Source organism: Aphelocoma coerulescens, chromosome 12 (assembly GCF_041296385.1).
Source record: "Aphelocoma coerulescens isolate FSJ_1873_10779 chromosome 12, UR_Acoe_1.0, whole genome shotgun sequence".
NCBI lineage: Eukaryota > Metazoa > Chordata > Aves > Passeriformes > Corvidae > Aphelocoma > Aphelocoma coerulescens.
The window spans coordinates 14,192,933-14,217,559 of NC_091026.1; the positions used below are offsets into that span (position 1 = coordinate 14,192,933).

Sequence of the window (24,627 nt, forward strand, 5' to 3'; positions counted from 1 at the left end):
AAAGCCAGTCCTAAACGGTGTGGCCTTTGTTCACCCCAGCTGTCAAATCCTCCCGGATCTGCAACAAGTCCTCATTTTACAGAGCCCATCTTTACAGTCCCCAGTCTGATCTGACCACCTGGTTTGTTTTTGAATCGAGCACTTGAGTCATAACATTTCTGTTTATTTCAACAACTGTATTCCTTGCATAGGAAATGAGCCAAGATGATCTAAGGCAGGGATAGCAAAGCATGCCATGGTTGTAATTGCTTTTGCTCTCCCAATATAAAATTTTACCATATAATCAAAACCTTATTTTTGTAGTACTGGACTCTGCTATTGACTTAATCTTCTTATGTGCTCCTATTATTCTAGTGATTTCATCGTTGTATGTTGATTTTAATCTTTTGATCTCCATATTAGCTACTGCCTGCAACTAATTTGTTGCTCAATGTTTTTCTTTGTTTTGACCTGCGAGGCATTTTCCTCATGGCACACAACTCTGCTGGCAGATTGCATATAATCTCTGCACTTTTTTTCTCTCATATTTTGCCTAGTTACAACAAATGTGGATTTACAACTTGAAATGGAATATGTATCTTTTAGAAAGGCTGAGGAAAATATTACTTCAGATTTAGCTTGAGAGCCTAAGTGTTTGATTAAAGGAAATATCATGAAATACATCTTACCAGAGAGAGGTGTCACACAGGCTATTTTTGGTCCAGAGAGTTCATGATGGGTGAAAACTGCAATAATTATATGCAGTTGGGATCAAAGAGTTCTGAAAGCAGTGCTAGATCTGAGATGAAGAGGGCTGGGTTTTGTGAATGGCTCAAAGGACTCCCCTAGCTGAGCTTGGTTTGATACAACGGTGGCTCTGTTGAATCCTGGCAACATGGAGCAGGTTTTTGAACAAATACTGGTGATGGAAGTGCAGAGTTGTGAACTTCACAGCCAAAGTGCAGAGATTGACATACGGCTCAGCTGCATTTTCGTTGGCCATTAGACAGCAGCTTTTCCCCTTGGTAGTTGATGGTTTAACCTGTGCTGATTTATCATGTGCTTTGTTTGCATTCGCTTTTTCTTTTAAAGCTTAGAGAAATAATTTTTGCCTTAGGTTTGCTGTGACTTTTTAAAAAGAACACAGCCTGAACATTGGCAAAATCATCTTTGCTTTGTTGCGTGCCTGTTTATGTTTCTGAACACAAATTGTCTTCTAATATTTTTGACGTTTTGGTCACTAGAAAGGCAGAAAAGCAATTTCTAAGATGCCTATGGGCCAGAAGACATGCATTACAGCAGAGGGGAAAGAATCTGTTAGTTGCTGAAATATAAAACAAATTGGATGAACAGCTGCTGACACTTGTCAGTCAAATAGTTGATAGCATTTTCAGTCTCCATGCCACATGCTTTAAGTAAGTCTGTCAAAAAAAGGATATTTTCGCTGGACTTCCCTGTAAATATGAGAGAAGTTTTGGCCTGATCTATCATTTAAAATTTTGCTGGCAGAAGAATGAAATTTTCCTCTTTTCCCCAAATGGATTGACATAACTGTACTGGCAGATTCTTCATCTAGGTGCAGTTGTACTGGCAGAAAGTCCCTTTGACTGTTGGAGCTCATTCCATCACAGCAATGGGTTGAAGTGAACCAGCAACAGATCTTTGCATTCCTTGGCCATGTTTGCCAGCACTCCCATCTACCCACAAGCCGTTTTAGGTGCTGCCAAAGGTGTAGCTTTGCTCTGCAGGAGCTGAGCCCTGTCCAGACTGTAATCTGTGGCCAGGAGGGATTTTAACCCAGATTGATATTTTTCAGGCAAAACCGAACAATTTTGGATTTGATGTTTCTGCAGGACTGACCTGAGGTGGCTCTTCCCACTCCTGGTACCACAGTGCAGCACCCATTTAGGAGAGGGTTGGGCTGCCAGCACCCCGCAGCCACGTGCAGGGTTAAAAGCAGTGGGGGATCAGGGTGCAGTGCACTCCTTTGCTCAGCCACAGGCTGCAGGCTCTGGAATGGGAGGTTAAATGCTGCCTTGCAGCAATGCTTGTATGTGAGATCTTCTCCCTCCTTACACTGAAGTACATAACCTGAAGCTCATCTTTTGGGTCCAAATGCCTGGAAAATAGTGAGTTGGCTAATGCTTCCCTGTTCTGTGGTGAAGCCTCAGGGCTGTGGAGTCACTGGGGTGCTTTATTGGGGTTTGAGGACACAAAAAGCTGTCACAGGCCATAGGGTCACTGCTCATGACAGAGGCACTCAGTCAAGGGTGTCCAATTGCTGCTGTTTCAGGGCGGTACCGATGTGCATTAGCAATGCACAGCCAAGGAGCATCTCCTGAAGGCTGCACCCACACTCTCATTCAAAAAACTGAGCAGGGCTCACTATTTTGAAAGGTGGCAGGTGGAAGTGGGCTGTGTTTTTACCCAATAAATATTTTGTGTTTAAAAAAACAAGGGGAGACATTTCCAGAGCAGAATCAAGCTGTTTCTCTAGCTCTGCTCTGCCTGACTGGGAGCAGAACTATAAATTTGGGTGTCCTTCAGTACTCTTTGCTACCAGCCTTGTGACCACCCCAGTAAGGCTTTCCCAAGGCTTCCTCTTGGAGCTGTTGTCCTTCACATAAATATTTGGGACAGCTGAGGGAGAGGATAAAGAGGCATGAACACATGTGTGCATCAGTATGTGTATGGGTGTCAAGTGGGTCTCAACCACCTAGAAAGAAGGTGATGCTTGCAGTTTGTTCCTTGCTTTGTATCTTGTGAGACTTGCTTTGTCAGGAAAGTCCTGGGAGGGCTTCAGGGTGGGATTGAAGGCTCCAAGCATAATGAGGTCAAGGAATAGAAGTTTTTTGTGCGCATCCCAGTGACAAACATGCAGAGGCATCTGAACTGGTTTTGATAGACTCTGTATGACTTAAACACTCAACTACTATCCCAGTTCCTCTGCGGACTCCGGGCCAAGTAGTTGCACATATGAAGGGTGGGTAAGAAGAGGGCAAAGCTTCCTGTGTCAGTGGTCACAAAACCATATACCTGCCTAAGTCCTCAGAAGTAGCTTTTTCTGGCAATGCTTCCCTCTTACCAGCAGCACAGAGCAAGACAAAAATCAAGTCAGCTGGGCTACAGTCAGGGTTCAAAATTTGTCTATTCTGGTGCATCAGATGGCTTCTCAACATGTAAATGTGCTAAATGTGCACATCCACTGCCCACTCCTGCTAATGCCCCTGTTCCAAGGGGGTGGTGTATGTAGGACACCTGGGAAAGATGGATGCTAAATGTGTAGGGTGTGGCCATCCAGGTGGGGCTACACAGCACCTCCACAGCCAGATGCTAAACTCTGACACAGAGGGAAGGGACCCAAAAATCCAGCACTGCAGGTGAATATGCTTTGGGCTCCATAATTATCCCAACACCATCTGGGAATCAACACTCTCTTCACAGGCAGTTCCAGAGGTCCCAATCTCCTCCCATATGTCCAGGTGGGTCTCACATCTTTTGGGCTCTGGAATATGGTTTAGTTTAATTGTTCATTATGTCAGGAAGGTTCATCCAGGTAGGATGTTTTTCTATTTGCCCATCTTTTATTTGTGAGGGATGAACATGTGTCCTGGTTCCCCAGGCTGGCAACAGGTCATTGTGTTTGGGGGTAAAGCACCCCAGTTCTTCTGCTGCTCTCTCAAATGACTGAGACCTGGGTTAGCAGGAATCAGTTCTGTTGTGAATCGGCTGATGGGAGGGAGGGACTGCAAAACCTCTCAGAAAACTCTCAGCCTAACAGAGAATCACAGAATGGACTGGGTTGGAAAGGACCTTAAAGATGATCTAGTTCCAAGCCCCCTGCCATGGGCAGGGACACCTTCCACTAGACCAGGCTGCTCAGAGCCCCATCCAATCTGACTGAACACTTTCAGGGATGGGGCATCCATGACCTCTCTGGGCATCTGGTTCAAGTGTGCTTTCATTAGACACGTTTTCCATCAAACCAGACTTTAATTTAATTTCAACTCACGGTTTGTCTCTGCCCTGTGTGTCTAAGTACTACTGCAGCTGGCTGCTTTGGGAGAAGTTAAAGTACAAACTGAGGCCTTTTGAAGAAAGGCAAGTGTTGGGTAAGGCTGATGGCCATATAATAACAGGAGCTGAACCACAGGAGACATCAATTAGATGTCCAGGGACAAATCATAGGACATAGATAATGGTGGAAACAACTGTGGCAGTCATAGCAGAAATACCCTTATACCTGGGGAACAGACTGTGTGCTCCCAATCCTGACCTTGGGGAGCAAATCAGGAAACCATCTTCTTAATTAATAAACTAAAGAACACCCATGAGAAAACAAAATGCCTTTATTCTGAGAGGTGGGGGCTCTTACATCTCAGCTTGGTTTGTTTTTTTTTCTAAGGCAGACATAAAAAGACTCCATAATTTATTATTAGGACATCTGAATAGTTATTTATTGAGAAGCCACAGTTCTCACACTTTTACAACTGTCGGCTTGTATAAGGCAAAAAAAGCAAGATGGATCACTATTTTACACAGAAAATAAAAGTTGGAGAAGGAACTGATGGACATGCAGTTACTGGTCAAAATGCAATGTACATGACATATATAAAAACCATTGTGAAACAGAGGAATTGTAAATTATGTCTACAATCTACGGAAATAAATATTCAATATATTATTATAAACACATTTGTAGAGTCTAAGATTGTAATTAAAGTTGTCTTTGTACATACACAGTTATTTGAAATTTAAACAAAAATGCAACATTTAGAGGAGCAAACGTCAACATAAAACAACTGCTTTGGACTTGTAATGTGGCATGATATATCCATAATGATAGGATTAATCTGGTGTGGCAATTAGAATGACTAATCCTTTGGGATGAAGTCTCTATGGAGTTAACTGCATATTGAAGGGAAGAGCCTCTGGTACATTAACAAGGATGCAGAATGATTCAAATGGCTGTCTGGGTTTGTTTGTTTTCTGGTTTTTAAATTAACAGAGAGAACAAAAAATCATTTGTAATTGCCTGGTTTTTCTTTTAAAAACAAAGATTTTTTTTTTTTAAATTAATTTTAAGCAGTTGGCATCCACAGAAGAGAAACAAAGAAATGAAAGGACTTGAGTCACTCATCTTCACAACAATTTACCATCAATGTATATACAGTACATTAATGAAGCATTGTTTAAACTTTAATAACAGGGACACACCTAGCATGTTTTCTATGTAGTTTTTCCATTAACAGTATTAAACAATGGTGCTCCATATTGCTTATGAACATATAGATATGAAATTAGGAAACTGATGAATCAAAGAGAGGTGCTAATCTTATTACCACACAGCTAACATGGCATTTGTATTGGTAAACTTCTCATGGGCATTTAGAGCTGACCTAAAAATTCCTAATGTGGCTAACTGAGTTACAGACGAGGTACATGCATGGATACCAGGCAACCCCCAGCCGGTGCTCCAGCTTCCTTAGTCGTCCTCTTCATCTTCCTCATCGCTGTCCTTCATGGTGATGCCCTGGAGCCCCCCGCCCTCGCTGACCGACGCTGTGGCCTCCTCTACTGTCAGCCGGTTCCGGATGGTCTCGTAGGTTTTGCTGTTCAAGGTGGAGTCCAGCACGCCTTGCAATCGGAAATCCCGGTACGTTTTCTGAAGTGGAGACAGGCATGGAGGAAGGAGACAGGGAGAGGTCAGGACCAATACCAGCTCCCCTGCTTTGCTGCAGGAGTCAACCTGTGCCCATAAGCTGTGGGTTTGGGGCCACTAATGGGAGAGGCTGGGCTACCAGGGAAATCCCAGCCCTGGGGACATTTTGCATCACCTGGGAAGTGCAGAGGCCACAGAAACTGTTGTAAAGTACGTGAACCTTGATAGTGTGCCCCAGCCAAACCCTTTTAAATTATTTTTACCAGAGCCCTCAGAGTGGGACCAGGCTGGAATTACCCTCACCAGCTTCACCTGGCCTTTCCACCTTCAGCTGCAGCACATCAGCCTCAAAAGGGTTTTTAAGCTCCAGTCTGAAGGTTTGAGAGGGGAAACAAGAGGGGTGGGGCAGGTTTATATCTGCTTCCTGGTCTTTGCTGGATTGTTTGGATTTCCTGGACTAACTTAGCTGCTGAGCACTGGATGGGTTTTGTTGCTGTCATCATCTCGATGCTGCTCGCCTGGATCAGAAGCCCAGCCTGTTAGAGCCCTCAGGAATTCATCAAGGACTGAAAGGTAAACTGTGCTGAATTGGGAAAGAAAAAGCTGAAAAACTAAATACCAGGACAGCAAGGAATAGATAAAAAAGGACTGTGCCACACTGGATTAAAACCAATCATGTTACCAGAAAAGTATGTGTGGAGCTCATGGACAAAATAGAAAAGCCAATCAAGCAATGTGAGAACTCATGCACAGCAGTTGCAAAATGTATATGTACTGTATTATGGATAAGTTGTAAAAAGTATAGGTAGAGTAACATGTATAGGTAGTATAAGATAAGTAAGTTAAATGTGTAAGTACTGTATTAGGTAAAAGTTGTAAAAGGTATAAGTAAGTAAGAAAATGTGTAAGTGGGGTAATATGTCTAGGTAGTAGAAGATAAGTAAGTAAAATGTATAAGTAAGTGACGTGTATAAGTAGGGTATAATGTCAAAGTTGTGAAATGTGTGAGTGGAGTGTATTTTAAACCATAAGAAGCTTCTCTGAAATCATATTGATTTGTTGATCAGAAGGCAGGAGGTCCTGCAGAAGCATCTCTGCTGGCCACCAACCACTCTGGCATGGCAGAGGTCCCTTTAGGGTGCCTTGGACAACAAATTACAGCTCTGTGATTCCAGCCCTGCCTTTGTGGGCTGGGCTGGGCAGCTTCAAAGCAGGGATGTGCGGGGCTGCTCTGGGGAGCTTTGCATAGGGTGGGCTGGGGTCTAAAAAGATATCAAAGCAATATAAGAGCTCTGTTCCAACTAACTTCCCTTGCTCCTGGATATGTTCATCCTGCCTCTAATACCAGTTATTTCTCTTTGAGCAGCAGGATGTTTATTGCCTGTATCCACAGACATGATTACACATTCCTGGAATGCTCCATATTAAACAATCCTACCTACAGTATAGGGATTAAATAAACTAAGTCCAGGATACTGGAGAAATTATTGATGTATAAATATAAGCACAGGGCATATACTTCTTAAATCTCCCTTTCTTCACCTCAAACTGGAGTTGTATTTCCATGGTTCCCATATTTCCCTTGTTATTACAATTAACATCTCTTATTTGAATTTATGTTTAAAAACTTCTCGACTCTGTGAGATAAAACTCTGGTCTTGTTGTTCATTTAATTCTGCTCTGTGCTCTGCATAGAAATAATTTACTGTTTGGCTATTTCAGAAAGTCCTCGGTTTTGTTATAGCTGCTTCTGAATGTAATATTGGTATAAATAAAGCACAAGGCAAAAAGCTTTCTTCAGCTAGCTGACAAGTAGGAATAATCTGTCTGTGCCTGTTGTTTTCAGTTATGAAAAGCACATTTAATACATTTCAGTTTTAATTTATTCATGCCTTCAATGTGTTCACTGCATGCAAGACCATAAACATTATAAAATACTAGACCAAAAAGCATTAGATAGAACCTAAAATGATCAAAAATATATTTACCCCCTTCTGTGATCTTATTATTTCATGTAAACCACTGTGATTTCACACTGAAATAATTATCATTAGTCCAAGGCATGCACACACACATATACACATGCACGTGCACTTAAGGGAAAAATAATGCTACTTTCAGGGTATGTTATCTCACCTTTGCAATCTCTTAGAGTTGATTATATACACCCATTGTAAAGAAACAACTTCAATTAACTATGAGAACAATCTTACATGCATTCTGACAATAGTCACAAGCCATAGCTGGGCTTAAATGTTTCTAGCAAAACAGTTAAAAACTTTGGGTTGATTTAACCCATTTTAACACCAGAGCTCACTAGTGTGATCAGCTAATTTGTCCACAAAAAGGCTAATTTTGGTGCACTTACTGTACAGATAAGGTCAAATAGCAAGAGAGTCTGGTTTTTGTTTTTAATGCAAGGAATCTTTGTTCTTATTTGCACACCTGTATTTTACATCTCTATGCAGTTGGAGTTCCTGTTTATCCAGTGCTACCTGCCATAGACACAGCTGTCTTAATTCTTTTAAAGAATTTTAACGAAACCTTAATTTATCTGCCAGTGACAGCTTGCCAACGAGCACGTGCCACACCCATGCAGGCACACACACATGCTCCTCTCGACAGCAAGGGGTACTGAGAACACCTCAGGTGCCTTACCTTTACTATCCTAATGAGAGTTTTCAGTTGGTAGATGTGGAGCTGCAGGTCCATGCGGTCTGTCAGCCAAGTGCATACTACACTCATGGAGCTGGTGTACCATTGCTGCAAGAGAGACACGACTTCTCTAGCAATCATGCCAGGGCTGTGTGAGGTGCCCCGACTGCCACTGGTGCCCCCAGCACTCCCTCACACCCACCTTTCCCACCTGCCAGCCCACTCATGGGGGGCCACAAATGGAGAGGGGAGACAGGCATCTGCTCTTACATAGAATTTCCATGCATGAGCTTTTAAATTTTAACAACAACAACAACAATAAAGTTATTAGGAGGGTAACGGCCACCAGTAGTGCTGCAAGGTTTTGTAATCTGATTTTGCCATTGATGGCACTTGCCAGCAGTGATGTGTGTTAGGCTCAAGCCATGTTTCAACCTGTTTCCCCCACAACTGAGAGCACAGTCCTGCCTTTAAGGGTGTCAGTCCCACACTCATCAGGTTACTTACCGTCTTCAAACTAAATCATAAACAGCCACAGGCTGAGTCTGGGTCCCTGAGGGTGAACAGAGGGGAGGCTCATGTGGGGCAAAGTTTGGCTGAGGGGGAAGGATGTAAGCACCTATGGGTGTCTGCCCAGGCTGTGTGGGAAATGCTCTGGTTTCACCCTCACAATTATGAAAGATGGAAAAGCAGCAATCAGCTTGTTTCAAGCTGCTGAACTCACAGGGCCCCTCCAGGGGCTGAAACTGTGCTGCTTGTCTGTGAAAAAGGCTCGCAGCAGTGTGGCAGCAGCCTGCCATTCCTGCAGTGCAGGAAGGCTCCGATGGGCTGTGGATCAGCGCCTTGCTCACGCAGGGCTGACATGGCCTGTCTGATGCCACACAGATGAGCAGCAAGCCCTCGAGAGGAGGAAAAGCAGGGTCTGGGGGTGGGTGGGGAACCACAAAACCTCCCTGCAGTGCTCAGCACAAGGAGTAGTTACAAAGCAGGCAAAAACCCATCACACCTCTGTATGCACAGTTGCATCCTTCTTGTGATCTCTCTTACACGCAGAGATCAAATCCCATACTGCAGACCAGATGCAATTAATCTAGAACCAGTTAAAATACTAAAGAAACCCCACCAGACCAGTTTATAAAAATCCTCATAGAGCACCATCCAAGTTAGTCTGGGATGCAGCTGCCTCCCAACAAGCCTGAAACCTCACACCAGTCCAACTCAGGTCTTGCTGCCCCCCTCACTGCTCCCTCAGGTCGGGGGTCTCTGACACAGAACGTGCCCTTTTCTTGCTGGCTGAGGAAGCTGTCAGCACAGCAGGGGAATGGAGACAACTGAACATTCTGTAATTGCAAAGCTGAGGCCATTGATTTGTTACCCTCCATCCTTTAACACTGGCACCCACAAGTTAGCACGAGGCTCACCAAAGCAAACAAACGAGTCTAAGCTAAACCAGCCCTACACCACAAAAATATGTGCTCAACAAACATCCCTGTACTGTATGGCAGCACCCTGGGAGCTGCACGGGGAAGGGTTTTCCCCCCAACTCCAGTGATGTTCCTCTACTTTAATTTCTACACCACCTCTATATAAAATGGAGGAAACAAGGAGATGAAAGAGTCACCGAAGAAATGGCATGTGATGACCTCATGCTCAATGCTTACACTTTGTGCAACTTGTGGCAGAGATTCTCCTGACCCTTCATCTCCAGGACAGAGCTTGGATGAGACTAATTGAGACTGGCAAGCAGGAGCTCTCAGCTGTCACCTGAGGTCCTGGCATCAGACTGGGGTTGAACAGTGAGTGAAGCAACCTAGGTAGCTGGTGTGGACCTGACAAGAATAGGAGACATGAAGGTCTGGTGGGGCTTCATACCTTCCAATCCCTCAGACTAGTCTGAGAAGTCAGAGCATCCCTAAATATCCCCTGATACCCTGGGTACCTTGACCCAGGACAGCCAGCACCCAGCTGGTGGTGGGGTGGCACAGAGCAACTGCTGTCACTGGAGGATCTGCCTGGGTTCCCATGAAATGCTGCAGACCCACGCAGGCAAAACAGAGAAATTGTTAATGTTCATAATGCTGCTTTTCTGCAATCAGTGCTTAACTGAGTCATGCTCTTGGGTGACATTAGCTGTGATCCAGGGCTGCGCTGGCACATGGATGCCCAGGTCAGCCAAACACCTCCTTCTCCTTCTGCTATCTCTTCAAATCAGAACCCCCAGAGGAAGGGCACAACCGTGTGTTACATACACACACCCTCTCCTTTCCCCTGCTGCCTCCCATCTTCCACAGAACAATCTGCTGGGTGTTTGTATCAACTCTACATGAGATGAGAAGTCCCTAGCAAGGGCAGGTCCTGCCACTTCTGTCTGTCCAACGCCACACACGCCCACATGGCTGTGTGATCCCAAACAGAAATTACAACCTCTGCCTGGAGGTTATTGGCAAGGTGACTTTGCTGCTGCGAGACCTTCAGAGTAAGCAAAATGAAATGTTTTTCTGTGTTTCTGGAGGGCACTTCAACACTCTGGGTTCTGGGGAGATGCAAACTCCTTGGAACCAAATGTGAATCACACCCCTCCCCTGTCGAGCACCGGCTGACAAGGGCTCAGCCAGGCGTAGTGCTCAGCTGCATGAAAGGAGCTCTCTTTCTCAAAGCCAACTTACTCCAAAGACTTTCTGCTTTATGAGAAAAAGACAAAGTCTAATTCATTGATCTTGATACACAAAACCGTCACGTCACTTCATAGAGCACACACCAACTGCTGAATTTAAGCCCTGCATATTCATAAAAATAAGTTAGCCCATAAATTAAATGTTCCCTTTAGCTATCACTAGTGTTGATGTGCTATAAGACGCACAAGCCCTCTGATTCATGACTAACCTACCAAAGAAGATAACATTTGCATATGATTATGTTATTAAAAAAACAACAACAAAGCCAAATGCTCCTAAACAGAAACGTGATCATCTCAGACAAAAGAGAACAGAGTGGTCCTGTGGGGACACTGGCCACCTTGCTTTCCCCAAGGGCAGTGGGGTCCATGCTGGGGACATAGGGTCCCCTTGGGGATCCAGCTCCAGCCTTGTGGCTTGTCCCCAAAGACAAGGTGCAGAGGTCACAGCCCAAATACTGAACTTTGGGGCTTTGCCAAGGGGCTTGCAACACATTTCAGGCACATTTCTGGAGCTGCAGCACAGCTGTGGCATGGGCACACCAAAGCAAATACCATAAATATATTTTCTGAAAAAAACTCCTCACGTCTGGTTGCAAAGAACGAATAGACCTCACTGATGGTCCAGGCCCATGGACAAAATCCCACATATAAGTCACTGTAGTACACACACATTACTGGTGCTGCTGGCATTCCTGTCCCTCACCTAGGGGACCATTTACACTCAGTCTGGGGGCACAGAGGACAGGCTGTGGAGGTTGCATCCTTGTGGATGCATGGTGGGTACCACTCCTCCAGCAGGATGTTAGCAGGGAAAGGAGCAGGGCTGTGTCAGAGGCAAAATACAGCCCCATGGCTGCATACCATGACCCAGCCTCCAGCAGAGGAAATGCAGACACTCTTTGGGTATTCTCAGAGCCCAGTCACTGCAAGCAGATACTGTATTTGTACAGACAGGAAGTCAATCCCTCTTTCAGGTTAGCTTTCCTGTTCTCCTGTCTTTCACAGCAACCCTCATTGCTGGGTGCTAGGCTGCACAGATGAGGTGGGCCATGGGCTGGCTGGGATGCACTAGGATGGGTACTAGAGGAGCTGGAACATTACAAAAGGTGCACTTCCATGGCTTCCCATCTGACACCCCAACCAGCTTGAGCAATAAGCTTCCTTGTTCCCCAGCCCTCTGCCTTCTTTTTTTTTTTTTTTTTTTTTTTTTTTTTTTTTTTTTTTGAATGCAAAAACATGATCAATAAGTTTCTGAAATAGCAAGTTTGTCTCTGAATACATAAATTGTAAAAATTGGTATGAATAAATCTGCAAGTAGCACACTGAATGCAGCACATTTTATCAAAAGCCATCCCTGTGCTGGGTTCCTGCACTTTCTGGGAGGTGGTGTCATTACACATACCCAGGAACATCTGCATACCCCCATCTTCTTTAGTGTGAGATGAATGGAAACATGACCTCCTGTTCCTTGCCATGAACCTTGAGTTCACACTCATATTTTACATGTTACAGGAAGCCACAGCTCACTGCAGGGGTGCTGCAAACAGAATCTCATAAGCCAGATGCAACACTGCTTCTTAAGGCACCTGAAGGAGCTGTATTCTTCATTCAAAAGCTTACATACTACTAGTAGCTTAAGGTCACTTCAGCTTTTGTAAAGAGTGGGACAAAACCAGGAATGCTTATAGGGCTGGGTTGTCAGCAGGGTAGCAGAGGGATTACAAGGAACCTGTGACTCTGCCTCTTTCTGCCTTTACTGGTAGTTTTTTTGTGTGTGAACAAGTGCCATACAACAGATTGAGGCTGGTATAAAGGCCTGGGACTGTGCAAGGGCACCCTGCTGAGCCTCAGCTGTGCTTGCAATTAGCAATAGGCATGAAATGATTATTGTTGTGGTGGCTGATGGCAATCTGAAGCGACAAGTTTTATGGGGGAAGTTGTAGTAGTGATGTTCAGCAAGTTTCTGCAAACCATTAATCGAAGGCTGCAACACAGTTTAGTCAAAGCTATTTTACGTCATTCCAAAGGTCTCACAGGGATGCTGAAAGAATATTTTTCTTCTCTCAGTGCCTTGGAATGGAGTTTTTCTAGGTCAGGGATTCTTTACTGCCCTATTTAGTGTCAAAAATACCCATTTGCCTCAAATTAGCAGAAAGCTTGTAGTTAAGGGCTAGAGATTAGGCATACAAAATTACTCAGCAGGTGACTACTGGGTGGATTTGGAGTTGAGAAGTCTTTAAAACTGACTACAAGACATTATATACTTCTGACAAAAGAACATAGTAATCCTACCTGCTTGCTTTAACCACTGTTGTTTGTCTATTATTATGTGCTTTAATGATCATAAGAGCAAAACTACTGGTGATACTACTCAATTACCATAGTAACTCTCCCCTATGACCTCTCATTTCAGTGCTCGCTTTCCAACCAGAACCAATCCAAGCAGGGCAAATCTATTTAAAACTGTGACACACACTGCACAAAGAGGCTCCAAATGCTGGCTGGCTTGGTCTCTTTGTCTGGGACATGGGCTTGTTTTGAAATGCTGAAAGGCAGCTTTGAAATGAACCCTTGAATTCAAGGTGTTTCAAAGATGAGGGACTGGATGCTGGGCGGACGCCTCCGCAGCATCCCTGAGCCAGCCAGCACAAAGTGAGGGGACCACAGAGGTAGGAAGGGAGAGAGGAAGAGGCTGATTGTGAGTCTTATTTCCCAAAGGAAAACTGAACCTGCTTTCAGGCAACAGCTCAAAGTGATTTGATCAGCCAAGAAAAAAAAAAGATAAAATTACCAACTCTTGTTTCTGGCATTTGCATCCCTGTCCAATGGGCCAGAAGCTCAGCTGGTGGAAGGCACAGTGAGGCTGTGCTGATTTACAACTGCTGACAGTAGGTGACAGCTGACAGAGCCGTGTCCATCCCAGTCCTGGGCGGCCCTGAGATCAAATTGGGTATTCGGCGTTGTCACATGTATTCATGGCAGCCACCTCACCTGAGCGGGTGTCATCTCCACAGGGAAGGCAGGGATGCAGCCACAGCAGTGCAGGGACATGCTATCTGGGAACAACCCTGTGAACACAGCTGCCAGTGTTGGAGGAGGACTTGCTTGGAGAGTGGGAGCAGGAACTCTTCAGGAGCAGCCTGCCAGCCCCAGGCACCACATTCCTTCCTTTGCTCCCAGTGTGCCCAGAAGCACAGACAGGTTTGTACACCAGAACTGGCTGCAACCCTGCAACCCAAAGCCCAGACTGCCCCATGGCAGTCATGGAAGGATCATTCTTGTCCCTTCAGTCTTCTGTGGCCACCGAAGTGTTCCTCTCCACTTTCCTTCAATGTTTCTTTCGCTGTTGGTCCCAGGCAGTCATTGCTGTTCCAAAAACTTGGTAAAGATGGCAAGCCTGAAACACAGGGTCTCACAGCCAATGCAGTTCCTACTCTTGTCTATCAGAAATAAAGAGATGTTCCCAGCATGAACATACACAGCAGCTTATGCAATCCCCTTTCCAAAGGCCAGCTCTGCTGGGACGCTGGATGTGGGTAAGGGCAGTGGTGGGCTGGAGCGTGACTCTTGCCCTGCTCCCAACTAGTGCTAGCAAGGTCTCATCCAGGCTGCCAGAGCTGAGCCCCAGCTGTTTTTCAGGCTGTTCTGGAAATCTGGGTTTTGTCTTGCTGTAGAAGATGTTCCTTGCCCCAGGCTGGGAGAGTGGGGATAGAGCAGGGACAGGGCCTTAGTGACACCAGTGTGTCTGAAATGCTTGAGTTAAGATAAATGGCAGTGACCCTGGAGAAGGAGGTGGCAGAGCCAATGTGGATGAAGAGCCACAGGCACTCAGGGACAAACATCATTCTGGTCCCCAGTGTTGATGAGGAGCCTGAGATAGATTCTGCCACACAATGAAGAAGGAAGAGGCACATCTCTCCCCTGCAAGCGTATGTTTTCTGGATGGCAAGCAGAGACCTGTCCATGCAACAAACCCCATCCCGTCTGTTCATCAGCTTTCTCTGCCACTACTTAACAAAATCCATACTGTGCTCTGGATATTACTCCACAGAGCCCTGCTGACGGGCTCCCCTGCCCTGCCCTTCCCTGGGGACCAAAGAGCCGCCCCAAGGCAGCTCAGCATTTGGAGCTACAAAACCTCCTCCAGCACAGAGGGTCAAACCTGTAGTGGGCTCAGGGCAGAACCCCCAGGCAAAGAGCATCTGTCTTGGTTGTGTCCTGGCCTCATTGGTTATTACTGGTGCCATGGGTGGCACCAATAACAACATAGCAACACCTTTGATTTACACCTGCCAAAGATTTGGACTATTCCCCCATGCCAGGCGGGGGACAAGGTTCAGGGCACTGAGAACGATGTTGCTGTGAGTGCCCGGGTTTTCCAGAAGCAGAAAAATTGGTGTGACATTGCCCATGTTACAGAAATAAGTTTAGTGGCTGCAGCTCTCGGAGCACACAGCTAACCATAAAATAAGCAATGAGTTAATATTGCAGGCATTGATCAGCTAGTCTTACAATTAATGCTTCCAATAAATAAAAAAAGCTCCCCTTTTATTCAACAGAATAAGAAATTAAACACTTGTGGGCTCATTCTAAAGAATGAATGAAATTGAATAAGCTACCTAGCACTTGAGATTCCCAGCGAGTGCTTGAATAGAGCAAACCTCCTGAGTTGAATGGATTGCCTTTTGGGACCAATTTGTCTCTTTTCACTCTTTATTCCTCCTTTTTTGCTGACAGATGTACAAAGGCGGAACTGCGCTGTGCAGCTTAGCTACATGCACCCACAGCAGCTGTCACTTTTGTCGAGCAAGTTAATCAAGCAAATGCCACCATATCCCACTTTCTATAAGGAACAACATGTTATAGACAGTAGTCTTGGGAGACAGGGAGGGAGGGAGGGAGAGAGACTTTATTTTAACTTTGAGTAGCTGGTATTTTTTTTCCCCTCTGTGTGTAAAAAAAAAAAAAAAAAAAGGAGAAAAAAAGAAACAGCCAAACCTGGTAGCACAAGCTGACACTTTTGTTTTCCCATAGAACAAATATTTAATATGATTTTAACTCTAATTTGTACTAGAAGGAGAGCTGTCTGGTTTTAATTAAATTTAAGGGACTTAGGGGAACAGTTAAAAAAAGAAATAGAAGCTTTTTGTTTGCGTTAACGCTTGTTGATAATAATATATTGATTGTCAATTGCTAAGCCCAAAAGATTAGTGTAGTAAATACTATTATCTGAATGCCACAAGTGAAGTGTTAGCTTCCCGTCCCTGCTTTTCCCTTTGTGAAGCACTTTGAATCACTGGTTGTTATTTATACATTTCCTTTGATAAAACCAACTTGTGTGGCTGATTTTTTTTTTTAAACCCTGCCTCATTAAGTGTATAATAGCATTTACGTGTGGGGCTTTCTGCTTTTTAGCCTTTTAAGCTTAAGCTTATATTCCTCTCTCACAACCATGTTTCAAAACTTGGGATGTTCACAAACAATTGGATACACACCAATATTGTATATATCAGATGCTGTCTTGCTATTGCCAAAGACTAGAACAGAACATTATCCACAAAGAGTAAATAAAGAGTTATCGTCCTGCTATGCCGCCGCATGCCAGAGAATAATGCTGTCCGGTCATGATGCAGCTTTTCTATGGCACATAATTGGCACATAATTCTTTTTAAGTTAGGTATGAGAAGACAACATCAAAAGTAGGTCTGTCAGTGTAGCTCCACGGAGCACACGGCAGAGCACCAGGAGGGCTTCAGGCAGCCCTCGGATTGCTGGTAGAAAGGTGATTCACCCCCACATTCACATCCTTTGGAAAGTATCTTCCAGAAAATAAATCTAAGTTTTGGTGACAGATTGCACTGTGCTAATTTAACTTATCTGCAGGGTCTTTGCCTTGGTATGTTCAGGAACCGCGCGCACGAACCGTCAGTGTTTGGGATTCGTGACCCCTTTGCCAAACTGTGGACCCCATGTCTGCACCTCGCCCCTGTGAGCGAAGCCTCCGTCAGCCATGTTCAGCAGGGCTCTGGGCTAGTGGTCCTCACAGCAGGCAACATGACCCTCATTTTCTGAACTAAACCTCTCTATAAAACTCCACATTAAATTCTAGAGATCTGGCAAAGTGCTAGCAATTTGATAAAAATCCCCATAAACCTTGGGGTCTTCCTTTCTTAAAATAAAATTTAGACTTTGTTCTACTAAAGCCTTGTGAATAAGTCTGGAGTCTCCCAGGTCACACTCACACAGAGCTATTACTGAAGCAAAAGTACTTTTTTTCCTGGTATTTTATGTACCACTATAATGCTATCACTGCAAGTACACACAGTGCGTTCTTCAACATCCACCCCAGAGCTGTGAATTCTGGATGCCTTTTACTCTATTTCATATTCCTTAACTACGAAATTTCACTCTGGTTGACAATGTAGCAATACAAGGAAGTTACGAAGGCTCTTGATATGAAAATAATTTGTATTATTATTTAATAAAGTCACAGTCCCTAACGTTGCCTAATAGGGTTAAGCTGCTAGCCAGAGTGACTCATCATCTGTCTAGGATGCAAATGGCATTCCCGAATTACATTATTTTTTCCTCCCTTTCCCAAAAATAAACCACAAAACAACTTTGAATCGCGTAAGAGCTCTGCCTTCCAACAGGGAAGAGCATTCAGAATGAATGCAGAGTGCAGACCCCAGCGTGTGGAAGTGCCGCACGCTTTTTGCACTACATATGGCACCTGAGAGCACCCACTGCTTGGGGATCTCTGCTCCAGGGTGTGCTCAGGCTGCCACCTCACCCATAATTGGCTGGACGTTGGACCTGGCGGGGCTCAGCAGGTGCCACAGGTGTTAATGGGAGGGAGGATGGGGCTGCCAGGGGTACTGCCTGTGCTGGTGGGATCGCACAAATTCCCTGCTCTCCAAAGGGGCACAGCCTGACATTCATGCTCCTTGCTGCAGATTTCTCCCTGCTCTTAACCCAAAGTTTTATTCCTTTTCAGGGAGGACAGGGAGGATCAATATCTTTTGTGTTGGTGGTGCCAAGGTCCCCAACAAACACGTGCTCAAGAAGCTCATCCCTAATAGCCCCTGCTCTTGGTGCTGCACAAACCAGTAACACCTACTGTGTCCTGTGCAGCGGTGACTTCACACGCCAGGGTGGGTGCAGATTTGTTTGTGCTGACCCTCAGTCGCTTTGCAGACAATCTGTGCACTCCCAGCACACAGGCAAAAGCTTCCCACAGCAGGGACATAGGCAGAAAGGGATCTGCAACACTACTGCTCCTTCGGGTGGGGGGGGGGGGGGACAACTCTGATGCTGGGGATATGATGCCTTGTACTCATTCAGGTGTCCCTGAGCTGTATGCCAGGGTGGTCTGCTCTGCTAGCCAGACACCAAAGTCTCTGCCTAGCAAAGAGCCATACACTCACATCCCCGGCAGAACTGATGGGTGAATGTGCCAGTGACTCCCTGAGCCTTCTGCCCTGGGGAGAATCTCATGGAAAAAGCAACCGCAATGCTGGCTCCTCTCTTCCTACAGCCAGGGATGTCCTGGTCTCAATCTGCTGGGGTTTGCTGAGAGCAAACACCAATACCAGCCCATGCATAGATCATCTCTGAATCCATCCCAGCCATGTCCTGCTGCTCTCACTCTGAGGAGGGCAGACCCACCAGGCCACGTGCTGCTCAGAGCTGGATGGAGGGCAGCAGGCAGAGAAAACTGCAGGGGAGGCCCCTGTGCAAACAACTACTGGTCCATGGCAGGGGGGTGCAGGAGATGGTGTTCACGGTGATCTGGGAAGGAAGCCAGCTGCCACCCCCAAATTCTCTCCCATCCACAATGTCCTCAAACCAGGGGCATCCCATGCTTTAACCTGTCGGGTCTGCAGCCTGAGTGCCTTAGCAGGTGCCTCATTTTCTGAAACTGGACAGTCCTAATCCTGTTTACACACTGAATTATACACCTCCAGAAAATGCTCCCTTTAGGTAACAGGTAAAGCCTGTCCTGGCTACATGAACCTCTGAACTGGAAGACCTTGCCTTTCCAGGCTGTTCTGGCATGGAGCATCCCACAGCCCTGCACACAGAGTGGGGGCCTGGGCACACTGCCAGGTGGGCTCTGGGTGCTGAGCTCTCTCTCCTTCACTGCAGATACAGCTCTGCAAAGTGCACAGCATTCACTAGGAACTGCCAAATTAAATCCCCAAAAACCTGCTGCTTTGCAGGAATTTGCAGACCTCCCTTTTCCTAAATGAAAGAGCTTCTGCATAAAAACCTATAAAGGCACACACACACAAAACCACTCCTGTATAGATGTTTGTTCTCAAATACAGTTTTAACCTATAAAATATTCTCTGCTTATTTCCATTTTTCAAAAAAGAAATGAAGTTGACATGTTAAAATCTGAGTTTCTATATAAAGCAGCCTAGTAAAATACAATATCCACACAAATATTTTTCTGTCCTGATTCCAGAGCCCTGTTAGTGTGAGGCAGTGATGGTAAAACTGGCTGCAGAGTTGCTCAGTAAGATGCACAGCAACACATGCTATGGAATACTTTCATTATACTTGTTATCAGTTTAAATTGGAAGCTGTCATTAAGTGGGACTTGATAAACTTCATCTGCTTCTTTTATAGTGGGCAAATTCCAAAAAAGTAGCTAGAGGCTGGCTGGATATCTTGGCCCTGATTGCAGCAGTTCCCCTGGTATCCTTCCTGGGGTTAAACACCAGACGAAGTGTGCTCCCTGCCCGAGTCCCACCAGGCATTTTTGAATGCTGATATCATACATCCAGGGTGAGGTTTAAGGGAGCACCGGGAAAGGAAAGAGCCGCAGATCAAGAGAACCAAAGTGACTTGGGATGGCTAATCTGGCACGCACCGCTGGCTGGCACTGGCAGAGCAGCAATTGTGTGGGGCTGGGATGCAGGGGGAGAAAAGGAAAAGAGGGATTGAAGGCGCTGCTGGAATCAGACAATTCGTCATTGTCTGCGCAGGGGCCTTTGGCTCTCCCTGTGTGCACTGAGAGTTCTTTTAAAGGCTCTTTGCACAGCCTAGAGGGAGGGAGCAAAGCTGCCGGCTTGGCCCAGCGGGCTGGGGTCAGCCCCGCACACCTGCGGGCACCGGGGCATCTCGGCCCTTCCCACGCTCCTCGCACCCCTGCACACAGGTGGGACCCGCGTGGGCTGCGGCTCACCAGCTCCTCCAGGCTCTCCTCCCTGACGACCCACAGGACTGGTGCTCCAATTAGCTACAGCTTCTCAAACTTAGCTGGAAGGCAGCTCCAGCTCAGAGTGCACCGTGTAACTTGTCCGCAGTTATAAATGTGCAGAGAGCTCCTGGTCAGGGAGCAGAGAGGCTGCTCAGAAAAAGGCTCTCTCTGGATGGAGGATTCCATGCTCCTGCTTCCCCAAAACCTTGGCTACTCACATCTACCAGGAAAGAAACGATCTTTCACTCAGTGCCAGCCCCAAAACACAAATCTCTGATGCTCAAAAGCACGGTGCAGATGATGTTAGCAAGCTTATGCTGACCTTAACGTAATGGAGCAATCAGTCTGCCTTCTTAGAATGATTAATGGAAAATCTCCTCTGGAAAAGAAATCAAATTAACTGTCTTCAACCAAATGTCTACTGGAACACGGAAAGCTGTTCTGATAAAGACATTTAGGAGGGGAAAAAACCCCTTTCAAGCATGTAAAATCCAGTGACAGATCTAGGATTTATTTTATTAAGACTCTACCTAAAATAAATTAAATGGAGCCTACTTAAATGAGCACTTCAGGAAAGAAGCCTTGCTGAGGGGGAGCCAGAGGCCATGCACCAATGCATGCCTGGGCCATGTGAAGCTCATGGAGGGGAATATCAGAGGACAAGGTCTCCAAGGAATGGTGTCAGTGCTAAGCTCCTCTTCCCACTCCTGTGTGACTCCAAGAGGGCACATGGGGAGAAAAAGAGGCAGCAGGACAGTGTATTCTATGCCCTCTCAGGACAAAGAAAATTTGTCCCCTAGAAGATATACTGACAACTGCCACCATAATTTAATTTTTTTTACTAGCAAAAGTCCTGCAGTGAGATCAGCTCCAGGTCCAGGTCTGAGCCTTGCCAAGCCAGCTCTGGCTCCTCCAAAGATGCACAGGGAGGGAAAGGTAAGCTGCGCTCCCTTGAGATCAATGTGCCTAATTGTCTTCATTTCACAACTCACTCCGGAAGCAAGGAGAGGGGGAAAAAAAAGCAAAAAACAAGGCAGAAGAAATAGCTCAGTGGAGGCCATATCAGGATGGGAGTGGGAGAGAGTTAGTGCCCTAATGAGCAGTCTAGCTGTGTAGGAGGGAAACAGGTTGTTGTCTGTCTAAGAGAAAGCAGTGAGTGTGGCTATAAGCAGATATGAGATGGGAGCCCAGCGCACAGCCTGATATCCGTTCTTCCTCTGATCCTGCAACCCGGCCTCCTGTGAGTAATTCTAACTCAGAGTGAGTAGCTCCACTGACTCACAACCAGGCTTTTGAGATCGAAGAGGGGAAGGAGAAGGGAGGGTGAGAAGGGCTCTGTTTTGGCATTTGATTGTGCCGTGTAAGGCTTGCGGTCTAGCAAGAGATGCCATGATCCTACAAGCACGCCTTGAAGGAGCTGCCAGAATTCAAGTGAGTAACCCTGCTGAGGGCAAAAGCTTTGATTTTAAGAATAAGCTAATGCCTCAGTGTCTGCAGAGGACTTGCTGAATTAATTGATCTAGCTGTGTTTTGTATTTTTTCAATGTACTCAGGTGTGCTATCAGGCTCCGAATGTGTAGGTACTGAAACATATGCTGAGCTCCCTGTGGATCCTCCAGTGACAAATGCTCACTCAGGCTCCTGGAAATGTGTATAAGGATTTTGCTGTAGTCTTGAGACTCACACAGTGTCCTGCATCCTTGTAACTCATCATCTCTGATATTCAGAGGTCAGATACCAGCAAGGGCCGCTTGCTTTGGAAACATGACGACAATCCTGCACCATGTCCTCAGGCCCAGCACTCCTGCTGGGTTCCTGAGGGAAGAAATCCAAAATCCATGAAAATCCACCAGATGCAACATCAGCCTTGGGATAGCACTGGGGTTTCCCGAAAGCCCAACTCAGTTGAGCCTGAGGGACAGGATTTGATGCTGGAGCCTTAGCCAGGGGCTTTTGCCTCCCTGAAGGTGGCGGGAAGGAGATGCTGGCTGCTCTAGCTGATGAGCCATGGATTCACCTCTGCCGCTGGGAGAGGACCTGGAGTGATTGTTCCTCTGCACCGAGGACAGGCCAGGGCAGAGCAAACCCCGGTCTCCCCAGTGCCCTCCCTGCTACACCTGCCAGACCCTGCCAAACCCAGCCTGCCATCAAGACTAAGAGCCGTTTCTGTCTTGCAGAGAAGAACAGGCTCATTTCTTGTTTCCAGAGTAAATTCTCTGTCTGCTATCCCAGCTGTGACACAGAGTGAGGGAGCTGAACACTCACAGTGACAGTGAAGTGGTAAAACTGCCTTCTGCAAAAAGCACGGTGGCTGCTGCCACCTCGGCGGGCAGTATCACTGCGTGATTAAGTTCTTACCAGACTTTTTGGTAAAGGCAACCTTCCTGATCTGATAACTGCCAAGGACAAGCCAAATACGCGGGGTCAATCCATGCACACTTAATCCCCAGAAGGCAGATTAAGTGTATAATTGACCCATATAATCCATGTATCATCTCCAGTGAAATGTTTTCTATGTCCGGTTTAGGCAGACATGAGGCCCATAAGACAGCGATCAGAGACACAGAATTACCATTGCAGTGGATTTCATCAAAGTTAGAGACGGCTTTTTAATCACTGATCTCAGAGACTGCTAGATTTAAGCAGATGAACTAGCACTAAGCACATCTGTTTTAATCCTTATCTTCTACTCGGGCTGGTGTCTTCAAGAAGTACAAGGAGGAAAAAAAGAAATTAATTTTTTTTTAGGTCCTCGCAATCTTAGGAGCTTCTCTTGGTGTTTTGATCTCTCATATCAAAAGCATGTTTTTGTTTTTTCCGGTAAGATATTGAATTAATCATCAGAGAGAAAAATGCCATCTGCACTATTCAGGGACTGCATCAGGATGCTGGAATTTACAGGATCTTGGGGAGCTCACCTGACATTCAGTAGCCCTTTGTGTATGTGCTACTCGCTGTGGCTGGGGAGGAAACAGTCACCCTATGTTTTACATTAGTGTTTACCAATTTATGAAGAAGAAAGGTTGGCATTCACACTGTCTACTAGTCAGTCATAGACTTTCTGGATCATATATGCTGTGATGGGTTGAAACCTATACTGTGAGTATCTAAGGGTGTTTGTAAAGATATACACACATACCTGGATCCAGAAGTAACTTCTGCCAAAGGGGACAACCCTCACGAGTAAAATTCCCACTGCCTACAGACAAAATGATGGATGTATAAACACTGATCCTATGAAATTCTGAGTGACCTAAGACAAAGAGGACCTGGATTTTGCAGGGTTGCTCTAAAGACTCAAGATCACTCTGAAGATATTTTCCCTTGTTTAAGATACACCCACTTGGTTCTGCCTCACTGTTCCTATAAAAAGTTCCATTCTGCATGTCAACTCTGCCCCCTCTCTGGGAAAAAATTTTACTTCCTATCAGGCACTACACAGAGTTTGTGATCCTTCTGCATTGTGTGCAAAGTACCATAGGGATTTAAATCCCAAAGCACCCAGCCAGGCACAGGAGTGCAGGGATCGGATGCTACAACGCTATTCTGAAACTCTTCTGTTGCCATTGCTCTCTACCAATGGGCCTTATTACAGTGTTTTAGCTTTAAATGTTATCAAATTAGTGAGCCAGGCCAAGTAAATAAGTCATGTAACTCTGCAGTAAACAGCACTGCCAAAAAGCTAGTTAGGTTTTGATTACCAGCAGAACTCCACAATCAATCTGTTCATTCAATGATCCCAAGAATACAGATTTTTAAAATTAAGATGACTCTATTTCAGGGAGGGGAGAAAACCCATCCTGACTAATCTGCAGAATTAAGAGGATTAACACAGAGACCACACAGAAATATAACAATAATCTGCCTCAAACACCAGTATCTCCCAAAGAGCAGTGCCCTGTTCTGCAGGCATGAGCAAGTCAGGTGATGCAGGGGCAGAGAGATGGTTTCTGAGCTAAGAAATCACGGCAAATGCCAAGAAAAGACATATTAACCCAGCTTCTCTGGGGACATGGCCTAACACACTGCAGCCTCTGCTCGCAGGAGGAAACAAATGGGGAATAAATGGAAACACAGGGCAGGCTTGCAGAGAACTGCAGGGATTAGGGATATCCCAGGAGTTCAAACCCCACGGAATGTGCAATAGACAACCTTGCACTGTGCACCGCTGCTCCTGCACTCCTCAGGACTGTGAAGAAAGAGGATGTAGCCCCACACTGTCAGTGTCTTTACTGTGACCCCACTGGGTGCACAGGACCTGCCTGCAGGCAGGTTTAAGCTGTTTGCTGGCACTGCTGCCCCTATTGTCATACAACATCCTAAACTGGACTGAGATTTGGCTGGGGCAAGCCAGCACCACTGCACTAAACCAGTTGAGAACGTGTTAATAAAATGTGTTAATGAAAGTGTTAATAATCTCACTGCCTGGAGAAACTGCAGCTAAGA

The 24,627-nt window shown here is 45.7% G+C and overlaps 1 protein-coding gene across 8 annotated transcripts in view; it reads right to left on the bottom strand.

Moving 5' to 3' along the window:
- Window positions 1–4,310: 4,310 nt before the first annotated feature.
- Window positions 4,311–24,627, bottom strand: part of CADPS (calcium dependent secretion activator) — a 210,823-nt gene continuing 190,506 nt past the window's right edge. For all 8 annotated transcript variants that reach the window (XM_069028361.1, XM_069028360.1, XM_069028367.1 and 5 more), the window contains 2 exons: window positions 8,300–8,404; window positions 4,311–5,644 (listed from right to left, as the gene is read on the bottom strand). In XM_069028361.1, the coding sequence (XP_068884462.1) occupies window positions 5,465–5,644; window positions 8,300–8,404 (285 nt within the window). In that variant the 3' untranslated portion in view covers window positions 4,311–5,464. The remainder of the gene's footprint in view (window positions 5,645–8,299; window positions 8,405–24,627) is intronic.